At 49.1% G+C, this 12,905-nt stretch overlaps 1 protein-coding gene across 3 annotated transcripts in view; it reads right to left on the reverse strand.

The window, feature by feature from the left end:
* Positions 1–12,905, reverse strand: part of CACNA1A (calcium voltage-gated channel subunit alpha1 A) — a 229,580-nt gene that overhangs the window by 67,520 nt on the left and 149,155 nt on the right. For all 3 annotated transcript variants that reach the window (XM_063110743.1, XM_063110744.1, XM_063110742.1), the window contains exons 18-19: positions 9,638–9,744; positions 7,018–7,827 (exon numbers count right to left, since the gene is read on the reverse strand). In XM_063110743.1, coding sequence (XP_062966813.1) covers positions 7,018–7,827; positions 9,638–9,744 — 917 coding nt within the window. The remainder of the gene's footprint in view (positions 1–7,017; positions 7,828–9,637; positions 9,745–12,905) is intronic.

Below are 12,905 nucleotides of genomic sequence, written 5' to 3' on the forward strand. Positions count from 1 at the left end.
CCAGAAACACCAGAACATCTGTTATTTATAATCTCAATGACTCCTCTCTCCAGAGGGTTCGCAGTCCCCAAACTTCTCCCTCGATAATGCTTTGGCTCTTCTTGAAGGCACCCTCCCCACCCCATTCTGCTCCCGTGCCCTCCACTTCTCTTCCAAATAGATCCCACTCACTGAGCACACTTACGGTGTGCCAGATTTTACACATATCAGCTCATATAATCCTGAGAATTGCTGTAGGAAGTGCGTAGTATCATTATCCTCATTGTACAGATGAGGAAATGGAAGATCCGAGACAGAAAGGGCCTTGCCCAAGGCCACACAGCCAGCTGGTGGCAGAGCCAGCTTGGAGCCCAGACAGTGTGGAGCCTGCAGCCGTACTGCCAACCCCCCGACACTGCGCCTCTCTAGGCAGTTTGCAAGCTTCCAGAAGGCTTAGCTCACAGCTGATAGGTGCTCACTGTCAGTTCTACCCCAACTCATTTCTCCAACGACCTGAGGAGGCTGGGATTGCCATGGCTCCCATTTTATAGACGAGGAAGCTGAAGCCTAGAGATGGGAGTCACACCCTAGAAGATGGTGTTGTCAGGCTATTGTCATCATACACTTACACATGAAACCAAAAGTGAGAGCAAAAGTGGGCTCTCTGGTTGCTCCCGTTCTTTAAATGCCCAGGAGATGAGATGCAATCTCATGCACTGCAGCCCCTGCACAGCACAGACCTTGTTCTCCAGGACCAAGCTGGAACCCACAAATCCGCCTAACATTTAAAAATTTTAAAAAGGCTGGTGTTCCCTGGAGGGCCTCCCACTGGCTAAATCACCAGCACCATCTCCTTTATTTTATTTTTGTATTTTAACTTGCAAAAGTCCATGATGTTTTCAGTAAGTGGAAGAGAGACGGGGTAATTTATTTTCAGACTGAAATAGGTAAGTGGGATGCTTCTATTAATACTTTCTGGAAGGAGAAACCGAGGCGTTACGTTGTTTCTTGGAGGCTGCGCAGGGAAAGAGGCAGGTCCAGGTCAATTTCTCATTTCTCAGCTACGTGAGTGGGTCATGGATTGACTTTTTTTTTTTTTTTTTCCCTAAAAGATGACCAGTAAGGGGATCTGAACCCGTGGCCTTGGTGTTATCAGCACCACACTCTCCCGAGTGAGCCACAGGCCATCCCTGGATTGGCATTTTGGAAGACAGACTGGCCTGGGTTTGAGTCTTGGCAATGCCACTTACTAGCTGTGTGACTCTGCATAGTTTGATCTACATCTCTGAGCCTCATTTCTCTCATCTTTAAATTAGGGATAATAAAAGAAGAAACTTCCCTGTGTTCCGGAGACTAAAGTGAGGCTTTTGGAGCTTATTTAATTGCTACGTAACCACTGGTGGCTTATTCAGCCTTGTTTTCTCATTCATAATATGGGGATGGTAACCTCATCACCAGGCCTTGAAACGTAATGAAATTTGTCTTGCTGGATTTAGAACTTGCTTGGGACCAATGACCCCTGTATCCCTTCCAATTTCCCTCTTTTGGAATGGAAATGTCTATCCTATGCCTGTGCCACCACTGTATTTTGGAAACATACAGAGGTAACTTGCTTGGTAGTTTCCAGGTCCACAGATGGAGAAGGATTTTGCAGCCCCCAAATGGATCATACTCAGAATCTCACCCATACCTGATTAAGATAGTTTTGATGATGAGATCTGGGACTTCTGAGCTGATGTATTCACGGGTTCAGACTTTTGCAGATGTTGAGATAGGGCAAATGTATTTTGCATATGAGATTAGATGTGGATTTTGGGGGTCAGAGGGCAGACTGTAGTGGATTGAATAGTGTCTACCCCAGAACCTGCGAATGTGACCTTATTTGGAAAAAGGGTCTCTGCGCAATGAAATTAAGAATCTCAAGATGCGATCGTCCTGGATTAGCATGGGCCCTGTATCCAATGACAAGTGCCTTTCTAAGAGAAAAAAAGGGGGAGAAGACACAGAGAAGATGTGGAGATGGAGGCAGAGGTTGGAGTGACATATCTACAAGGCAAGGAACACCAGGAATTGCCGGCGGCCTTGGGAAACTCATACCACACCTGCACATAGGGAGCGTCCGCTGCAATGGTGTGGATTCAATGAGGGAAATTCTAAGCACTTATGTTGCTAACATCTTGCACAGTCCACAAAGAAGTTCCTAATTCTAACCTGCTCGTGGTGCTTTTTGAGACGTTGTACATCAAATTGGCTGGGAATATTTTCTCATTGTTTCATACATATATCTGAGAAAATATTACATATATATATATGAATATATATTAATAGAGAGATATTCCTACCAAAAAGCAGGCCCAATTAAGTTATACTTTCCAAAAAAACCTAAATCCTTTTCCCACCATCTAAAGAGGTTGCGCTAAATAACACAGCAGTTGACACTTCAGGGAAGCTCATGAGGACATCTTGCTGGCGGACAGCATCCTGCACAGGACCAGGAGACCCTATGTTCACATGGAAAGAGGCCTGCGGATTTCGGTTTTGCCTTGGTTTTGCCTCCTTCCAGTTTCTGTTGGCTCTGTGTGTGGGGGATTTTTAACAAGCTGAGTCTGCAGAGGCCTGATATCAATCTCTAGGAGATTTCATTTCCAAAGTGTCTCCAAGGAGAATTGAAAAGGGGCAGAAAACTTTGAAGTTGGGCCCCTTCCCTCTTCCCCCCTGGGGATCTGGCATTGTCTGCCCAGAATAGGTGGCCGGTTGCATAATGCCTGTCCTGCGTGAGTAGCAGCATTCTGCTCCAGCATGCCTCTGCCAAGGGCTTCAGACACCTTGCCTGGGGCATGTCCAGCTGCTGAAACCCAGGAGACGGTCTTAGATTATTTGGAGGGTGGAGGTAGTACCAGCAGCCATCACTAATGGTCCACTTCTTCGTGCTCCCACTGTCCTAAGGACCTCACATGTTAACTGATTTAATCCCCACAACCCCATTTTACAAAGGAGGAAACTGAGGCCCAGAGAGGCAAATTCATTTGCCTAGTGTTACCCAGCTGGGCTGTGGTCCTAGAGATGCTAAGTTACAGCATTCCTCTGTGAAGAAAATGGAGTGATGAATGACTTGGGGTGCATGGAGAGGGGTGCTAGGGCCCACTGGGGGTGCTGTAAGAATCAAGAGTGTTAAAGGCTGAAGAGTCCCCTGCTCCCCATGCAGGATAAATCGTGAGGCTCGGAAGTCCAACATCTCTCTTGCTGCTCCTCTTAAGGAGTGGGTTGTCATGGTGACAGATGCAGGTAGAACTGGGATGTGAATGACAGAGATATTAATTCTGGGGTGGAGCAGATCTTGGTGAAAGTTCCCTTTGCCCAGCCAGGTATGGCAGGAGGCACTGCCCGGGTGCTGAGGGCTGGGGAGAAGCTCTGAGATCCATAGGTTTTTACTGGGAGTCATGGGAAGCTCCATCCTCACTTTTGGCGACCTGGGGTGCTACTGGGCTCAATGGTGTGGGGATCTGGAGCCAGAAACTATTGAACTGCACGAAATAGAACGGGCTTCAGTCTGCTTTTCACTGGGATGAGCCAGTAAGAGCTTTAGCATTTAAAGCTGGGGAAACTGGAGAGAGAGAGATGAAGTAGAAATGGGGGGAAGACAAAAGGAATGTAAAGGAAAACTATATAGATATATATTATCCATATCCTGGAGAATGAAAAACACAGGTGTGTCTGCAAACAGGCCTAAGGGGGGGGGGGAAGAGTGATAAATGCACAAGGCAGACATTGACGGCCACCAGCTTTGTTGTAATAGAGAAATGACATGTCATTTTATTATTTTACGTTCTCAAATAAAGTTTTATCTTTGCCATTCTTCCTCTTATTTTTTTTTAAGAGCAGATGAATGGCTCATCTTGGATTTTTTTCTCTTAAAGTGCCTGGATCATCATGAAGTTTTATTTCCAATGAACACCAGAACGTTTTTATCAGGCAAATAAATAACGCCTCTCCTGGCCAGGGCTTTTGACACTATTAATACGGGACTTGGCAGTGCTCTCGTGGTTCAGAACAGGGGCCTGACCAGCGGAGGCTTTGGGGGTGAAAGTAGGGAGACATGTTTTTCCCCTGGAGTGGGGCGGGGGGCAGTGGTCATCTGTGGGATTTGGGAAAGCTGGGTCCTTATCACATTACTGCTGGTGGCTGCCTGTGGGAAAATCTTGTCCTCTCTTTCGGCCTCAGTTTTTCCATTAGCAAAAAAGAAGGAATTCAGCTTTTCCATCCACAAAAAAGGAACATCCTCAAAGAAAAGGGCGTTCAATCTAAAGGCTGTAGATCTAAAATTGTTTTTTACGCCTGTTCATGAGAGAGTCTTAATAATAATAATAGTAAAAGCTAACACTTATTGAGTGCTTACTACTATGCTAAAAATAGTTGACATTGATTGAGTACTTAATCATAATGTTTATGCTACTAGTAGCTAACATGTATCGAGCACTTATTATAAACCAGGCACTATTTAAAGCATTTTATGTATACTAACTCATTTAAATCTTATATGCACCCTAGGAGGTAGGAACTGTTCTTATCCCCATTTTACAGATGAGCAAACAGAGGCCCAGAAAGCTGAAGTTACATTCTGCAAGTCACAGGGCCAGGAAGTGGTGGGGTAGGAGGGTGACTGCTGGCTCCAGAGTCCTTGCCCTCCAGGCTGTGCTATCACTGCGACCTCCAATATTTATCGGTCTCTCTCAAAAACTCTTCTTGGTACATTGTTAGGCACAGCCACCTGTCCTTGTCATTCTGCCTCTTTCAATAATAGTAGCAGATATAATGACAAGGATGATGATAGTAATATTAGTAGTAATAATAACAGCAAGAGTAATTACTATGCATTGATCCTTACTACATGCAGAGTCCTGTGCTAAACATTTTATTCCGCCTAAAATCTCTTCGGTGGCCTCCCATTCCCCTGATGAACCCAGTTGACCCAGCACTGTCTTCAATTTCATTGTCTTCCACTTTCTCCTCTCTCTCCCCTGCAAATTGACCTCCTTCTGGTCCACCCCAGGGCCTTTGCACATACCGTTCTGTGCTAAGAATCTCCCTTCTCAGATTGTTCCTCTTGGAAACCTGACCTTAAACCCTAGGCTGGGAGCAGTTTTTTGATCATATGTCCCAGAATGCCCCAGACAACTTCATCTGTAGTTACTTGATCGAGTCCACAGCATGGACGTAGAATACAGTAAGCACTGAATAAACACTAGTTGAATGAATGAATAAATCTTTAGGAGAAGATCCTAAAAGAGGAATGATCCAAAACCATAATTTTAAGCAAGTTCTTGTGCAAACATGTGGAGACGTAGTGACGTAACAATTGAAGGTCATTGTGAGCATTTAGAGAATGGCATGCAGGTATACTAAACACCATGTCATGCACAGGACAGTCCCACGTGGGAAAGAATAAGTCTTCCTCTTTCATGACTTTTTTTTTTTTAAAGATGACTGGTAAACCCTTGACTTGGTATTGTCAGCACCACGCTCTCCCAAGCGAGCTAACCAGCCATCCCTATATAGGGATCCGAACCCGTAGCCTTGGTGTTATCAGCACCACACTCTCCCAAGTGAGCCACGGGCTGGCCCTCTTTCATGACTTTCTAATGTCCCTCAAACAAAGAGAACAATCTGGCTTGTAATGATCTGTGCCTTTAGTCTTAACCTAACTGTATTTTACATATGAGCACAAAATATTTTTTGCATGTTTTTCATATACGTTGTGTTTTCCTAGAATGCATCTATTGGATAAATGGAAAGAAGACTAGGCTCTGTTGTGTATGGAACTTTACCAAGAGGTGTTCACCATCTTGGAACATCTAGATACTGATGCAACGCCCCTCATGTGATTTGAGCTGGACACACAACCCTGTCCCTGTCACATGCACAGTGGTTGCTTTTTTTTTTTGTGGCTGGCCAGTGCAGGGATCTGCACCTTTGACCTTGGTTATTCGTGGTGATTTTGCATATGGGTGACCGCATTAGAATTCCTTCACTCTGCTGGAGTCTCCTTACATAAAGTGTGGTCCCTGGACCAGCAGCATCAACCTCCCCTGGGACCTTCTCAGAAATACAGAACCTCAGGCTCCACTGAGTCCTGAAAGCTACTGATTTAGAATCTGTATTTTAATAAGATCCCTGGGGATTCACATGCACATTCAATTTTGAGAAGCCCTGGCCTAGTTTGTAGGTCATACAACCGAACCACTTAAACACATCGTTTAAAAAAATCAATAGGGTGCCCTAATGGTAATATAAAAGAGGACTAAGAGGACATTAATTTATAGTAGAACAATGTCTGTTTCAGTGTGTAAGTTGTGGACCCCTACATGGACAATTACTATAGAATCTTCTAGGGAGTGTTACAAAATATTGTTATGAAAAAAAAAAAAATGCTGGTTCTGAATGGCCGTGTTCTCCTTTCAGTTCTGACGGCTCAGAGTGGCTTTTCAAACTCCTCAGGAACAGCATTAGGTTACACGACACTTAGCTAAAAATGGCTAAAAGCAGGCTAAATTTACCAAGCATTTATTATGTGTCAGCTGATCTTCCAGGCTCTTTCTGCGTATTGCCTTATTTAATCCTGGCAATGACCCAATTAGATCCCACTATCCCCACTGTACAGGTGAGGAGCCTGAGGCCCAGAGATGTGAAGTCACTTGCCAAAAGTCACACAGCACAGACACAGAAGAGCTGTATAATTCTAGGGGACTGTGGGGCTTCTCTTTGATGCACAGGGGGCATGGTGGTCCCCCTGCAGCCTCTGGTGCCAGATGGCCTGGTTCAAGGTCCTTCATTAGACGCGTGACCCCGAGCGACTCACTCAATCTCTCAGTTTCCCTATCTGTGAAATGGGGCTGTGACAAGGGGATCTATCTCAGGGAGCTGTGGAGATGATTCAATGAGTCGGCCAGGAGAGTGCCAGGGATACAGCAGGCACTACTTCGGCCACTATGATAATTACTCCCACCGCCAGTCTCCAGGTTCGAGGTGGCTTCTACTTACTTCCTCCGCCGGTGCCTGTGCTCCTTGTCTTCCCTGCGGGCGTCCACGTCGCACATGGCCGCTGGGCCATGCCGGTGCCGCCTCCTCCGCTCAGCGCCCTCAGGGCCCTCGCCCTCGATGCCCCGGGCGGGCCGGCTGCCTTCGCGGTGCCGGGCCCTCCGCTCAGCCCTGTCGTCCGGCCCCTCCTCCCCGGGCCTGCGGTGCACCCGGTGCCTGCGGGGCTCCCCGTCGGCTCCGGCTCCGGTGCGGGGGGAGCCGCCGCGACTCTCCCTGCTGCCCCCCTGCCGGTGGCCGTGCCTCCGGGGCGGGTCCCCGGCCTTGGCCCGCTCGGCCTCGCCCTCCCAGAAGCCCGGCTGCTCCAGGCCGCCCTCCCGGGCGGGGTGCTCCGACTCGCGGCCGTAGGGACCCTCGCGGCTCAGCTGGGCTTCCGGGCTGCCCGGCCAGGGCCTCCGCGCGTCCGGGCCGGCCGAGCCGCTGGCGTCCCGGGCGCGATCGTGGCAGCGCGCCTGCTTCCTGAGCAGGTCCTCGGCGCGCTGCTGGCCCAGGCGCTGGTCCACCGTGGGCTCGGCGGCCCGGCTCTTGTTGGTGTTGTTGTTACGGTTTTCCTGCGGATCCACCACCAGCGGCCGGTCCAGGTGGGTCTTCATGTCGGGCCGCAGGTGCCGGGCGTAGGTGGCCTTCCAGCGCTCGTCCGGGTCCATCTCACTGTACAGGGCCTCCCGGCTGGCCAGCAGGTTCTGTTTCCGCATCTCACTGGTCCGCTGCTCCCACACGGACTTGGCTGGCTTCTGATTTTTCTGTTGTTCCTTCCTGCAAGGGGAAGGCCACAGGGGTCAGAGCCAGGCTGGGCCCTGTGCCTGGATGGTGGACTCGGGCTCATGGGCATCTCGGTTCAGATGGGTGTCTTGGCCTGGCCAGATGACTCACCTGGCTAAGATGCTCAGGCGAATGGGTGTCTCAGCCCAGCTAGGGTTCTCACCCTCAGCCTGGTTAGACATCTCACCTTAACAGGTGTCTTGGCCCAGGTGGGCATCTTAACCCAGGAAGGTGTCTCAGCCTGGGTGGACAACTCAACCTGGCTGGACATCTTAGGCTAAGGGATGTGTCAGCCCAGGTGGGTGCCCTGTCCTCCTTTCTACCCCTCTTGCAGCACATGAACCACTGGGTACAACCTTTAATATTCAAAATATCTTAACCTCTAAGTTGGCCAATCATAGGGATGCTGGCCTGGAGCAGGTTTCAGAAGTCCCCGCGGTGACTGCATGATCCTTTAGTTCTGGGTTATGGGTGGTCTGGGGTCCCAGGGAGAGATCAGGGCAGCCAGGGTCAGCAATTGGGAGTTTCAGGCAATGCCTATTTACCCACCAGAGCAAAGCAGCCAGTGGGGCTGCTGTGGTGAGTGTCAGCCAGGCTGGAGCTCTGCTTGGGGCACACACAGATTTTCCAGGGGGTCCGTGGGCATTGACAGTTTTATACAGACCTTTGCTTTTTATAGGCTGCTTTCCAAAACTGGCATGCCTGAGCATGAGCCTTCCTGGGCTCCCCTCTCATGGTCACCACCTCCCACTTTGGGAAAGGAGTCCCCTCCCCATTGTCCTGTGATGCTCTGCCCTGCAGTGTGCAGAATCCCTGGTCCACCCAACAAAGACACAAGTAGAACATCAGTGTCAGTGAAACTTGCTTTTAATCAAGACACTTTAATGCTCACTGCCTCACCACCTCTGATCCACCAGCTGTGCCTTCATGATCTGCCTAGAATCCAGCTACATCCATCACCTCCTGGGTCACCACCCTGGTCGAGCCCTCACTGTCTCTTTTGCATGAGCCAATTCAGTCATCTCTAACCTGGTCTCCCGGCCTGGATCCCACCCTTGCCTCCCACAGTCTGTTCCCCTAACAGCAGCCAGATGGCGCCTGTGAGTACCTGAATCAGGTCCTGTCTCTCCTCTGCTCAAGAACCCTCCATGGCTCCCGCCTGATTTGTAGCAAAAACCCAAGTCGTCCCTGTGGCCCACAAGGCCCTGCATTAATCTTCCTGTCATGTCCTTGCCTTTTTTTCCCTCACTCTCCCCCTTTGCTCACTCTAGTCCATCCACACTAAACACAGGCACATTGCTATCTCAGAACCTTTGCATATACTGTTTCCTCTGCCTGGGATGCTCTTCCCCAGACTCCTTAGGACTCCCCCCTCCTTGAGGCCATGTCACCTTCTAGATGAGGCCTTCCCTGACAACTTTATTTAAAATCACAACTCTTTCAACTTCTAGCATTTCCTCCATCCCTTCTCTGCTTTATTTTTCTCTATAGTTCTGTCACCTTCTAACATAATATATAACTTAGTTATTTCACTTATCGTCTCTCTCCCTGATTAGAATAGCTACACAAAGGCGGGATTCCCCCCAGCCCCCGTTAATGCTGCATCCCCAGCAGTTAGAACAGTGCTAGGCACATAGTAGGTGGTAACTAAATATTTATTGAGTGAAAGTGGGTGATAGGGCAGAGCTATCTTTTCCTGAAGCTCAAACCTCTCAGGAACACCCCCACCCCTCCCCAAATCCATAGTGGGAGAGTATGAAGGCTGAGGAGCGGGAGTAGCATCTCGGGGGTTGGGGACACTTACACAGCTATGGACATGTTGGCCGCAGACAGAGGACTCACTTCGGCCACCTCTTTGGCTTTCTGTAGGGCGAGTTTCTGGTTGGCTACCTCTTCTTCTTCTTGCTCGTCCTAAAAGGCACACAGCATCCCTGTCCACAAAACATGAACTAGGCCTTGGGGCCTCACATCTGACTCTATTGCTGGCCAAAGGCAATGTATGAGATATTCAAAGACAGGTCTGGCCTGGGTGTCGACCAATCAGAACCTAGGCCCCTTGATCGTAATGGGCACCCGGTATCAGTTAAGTGTACTGCTGTCCCCTTCATGTACATGCTTGACATCCAGCTCATCATCAACCCTATTTTAACATACAGCCAGAAGAAAAAAAAAAAAAAATGAAGAGATCCTCTTCCCTTCCCACAATGAAGATGGTCCCACACCCTTTCTCGAGCTGGAAAGCAATGCACAAATTTTCCTCTTCCTATACTTTCTGGGCAGTTTGATCTCTCTGAACTGACTTTGAAAAAACACCAACTAGCCTGACATATAGAAAAGTCTGGTGTCCTGTAACTCATGCCATGCACTGCCAACAGCCCCCAGAAGGAGAACCAGGGGAGGAATTTATATCCCCAGCCCCCATAACAGGAAGGCAGGGGAGAGAAAGCCGGGCACTTAAACCCCAGCCAAATGCCCAGGGCACTGTTCCCTGGTTAGGTTCAGAGAGGAGGAGAATGGGGGAATACGTTTTAAAAATACATACATAAAAAGACGTTTTTGGACTTTAAATCCTTCTTCAGCCTTCATGCAGGGCCTCATTCGTAAAACAGAAAAGCCAACAAAGAAAAAGCAAAGAAAAAGCAACGAGAAAGAAATGGCCAGAAACAAACCCGCCGGTAAGAAAATTCATGCAGTAGCAGGGGCAGCTCTCCCCCTGTGCTCAGAATCTCTGGGGCAAGAAGCAACCTTACCACCTTGGAAATGGTCAGATCAGGACACTGTTGGTGACAACACCAACCTGCTCCCACAGGTCCTCCCCCTCTCCTGGTACCACACCCAACATTTCTCAGAGCCAGATCCCTGGACCACCTGCCTCAATAACACTGAAAATGCAGATTCCCAGGCCCCCTGAAGAACCTACAGAACCAGGGCTGGGCCCTAGAATCTGAATTTTCAACAGCCTCCCAGGTGATTATGAAACACTCAACTTTAAGCAATCAGTGCACAGTGTTTAAGAGCACAAGTTCCAGACCCAGACCACCTAGGTTCAAATCCCAGCTTCGATAGTTACTGCTGTGTGACCTTAGGCAAGTCTCTTGACCTCTCTGTGCCTCATAGTCTTGATCTAAAATTTCAACACCCCCAACTGTTCCTACTTCATGTTTCTCATTAGCACTCATCACCAGCTGACAAGCTATGTATTTTTACAACTTCATCTTATTTCTCGTCTGTCTCCCCCACTTGAATCCCTGCTCCATGAAGGCAGAGATTTTTGCCTGTTTTGTTCACTGCTGTGTCTCTGGCTCCTAGACCAGGGTCTGGCTCACAGTAGGTGCTCAATAAATGCTTATGAAATGATGAAATCTGTAAAACAGGGCCCCGAGAAACTTGCCTTCTGAGGTTTCCATGAGGATTAGATGAGATTAAAACACATCAGAGGCTTAGTGGGGTACCTGCCACATATTAAATGCCTAAGAAATGCTCATGGAATAAATGAAGGAAAGAAGCAGGGTGTGGAGGGGAGTGTCCATATCTCACAGGAGAGAGATGAGCTGGCCTTTTCCCCTTCTCTCCTATTCCCTCCCTTTCTGGCATCCTCTCTCCTCCGTGCCAGCCCCTGAGGATGGGCTCTTGGAACCTGCATGAGTTCATAGCTGGATCAGCCCCCCTGATCAGCCACGCCAGCCGACTCCACAGTGGCCAGGCCTGTGGCTGTGTGGTTGGGATGGCAGAGACTTCCATTTCCCCCCAGTCGGAGCTGGGGCCGGGAAACTCTTTCTCCCTCCTGCCAGGACTGGCAGATGGAGGGTTGGCAACGTCTGCTTGGTTCAGTTCAGTTTCGTGAACATGTTCTGAATACCTTGAGGCACTGGCGATGGGGCTACAAAGCTGAGACAGGCCCCAGGGCTGGCAGGAAGACCCTGTACATGTTACACATTCTCTTAATTTGACGGTGCTGCTGGGGAGAGGCTTAGGCAGGACCATGGCTAGCTCCTAAGATGCCTTTGTTCCCGACATCCACCTCCCAAATTGCAAAAAGGTGCCCTCTCTGGTGTTCCTTCTCCTGGGCTGATGCACCTGGCCCTGGACACATAGGTTGAATTCCAGGCCCCACATGCCCCTTTGCCCAGGTTCCTTTGTGCAGTGCACAACCTATTCAACCATTCCCAGAGGCCCTGCTCATGGGCTTTCCCAGGGGCATGAGCCGTGTTACTGAAAGCAATGTTGCCCCCTCTGTGCCTATTTGAGTGGACCTGACTCCCGGGGAGTTCAAGGCTGCCCTAAGGGTCAAGTGGCACCAGTTTTTGCCTGGATAATTCGCTATCAGTGACCATGAATAAAAACTTGGTTTCACCTCACATAAATGGTTCTTTCTCCCCCAGTCTCCCAATTCCCTCTGGTCTCATTTCTTCCTCTTTTCTCTGACCTTTGCGGGGGTGGGTCACATCTCTGCTCCTTGCAGCTCCTAGTTGTGTGGCAAGGTCACTTAACCTCTCTGGGCCTCAGTTTCCCCACTTGTGAAAGTGGGATAAGAGTGACTCCCTATCTCATATGCTTGCTGGTGCCTGGCACACAGACGGACAATGACATTTTTCTGTGGTTGTGATTATTTTTATTTTTATCATTACTTTTTTGGATAGGGCTGAAATCCCAGCCTTTCCTCTACCAGCTATGTAAAATGACGGCTCTAGTCCAGGACCCAACTCATGCCAACTAACAAAGGCTACCTTTATTGAGCACTTACTGTGTACTAAGAACTGTGCTGAGCCCTTGACATGCATAGCACAATGCTATAAATAGCAGCTGCTATTATCATGCCATTGGAGGCAAGTGACTTTACCTTTATAAGCCTCAGTCTCCCCTTCTGCAAAAAGGAGATAACAGCAGTGCCTGGCACCACAAGCATCATATAATTTGTTTCGGCTCCCACTCGGAAGTGAAGTGCAGAAAGCACTCCATCTGTCGAGCTCCCAAGCACACGGGGACATGGCTTGAGCCTCAGGTCCCTGTGCAGGCTATTCTCCATCTGCCCCCAGACCCACTCTCCATGCCCCCAGGAGGTGGACCTGTAT

This window comes from Cynocephalus volans, chromosome 10 (genome assembly GCF_027409185.1).
Source record: "Cynocephalus volans isolate mCynVol1 chromosome 10, mCynVol1.pri, whole genome shotgun sequence".
Classification (NCBI taxonomy): Eukaryota; Metazoa; Chordata; class Mammalia; order Dermoptera; family Cynocephalidae; genus Cynocephalus; species Cynocephalus volans.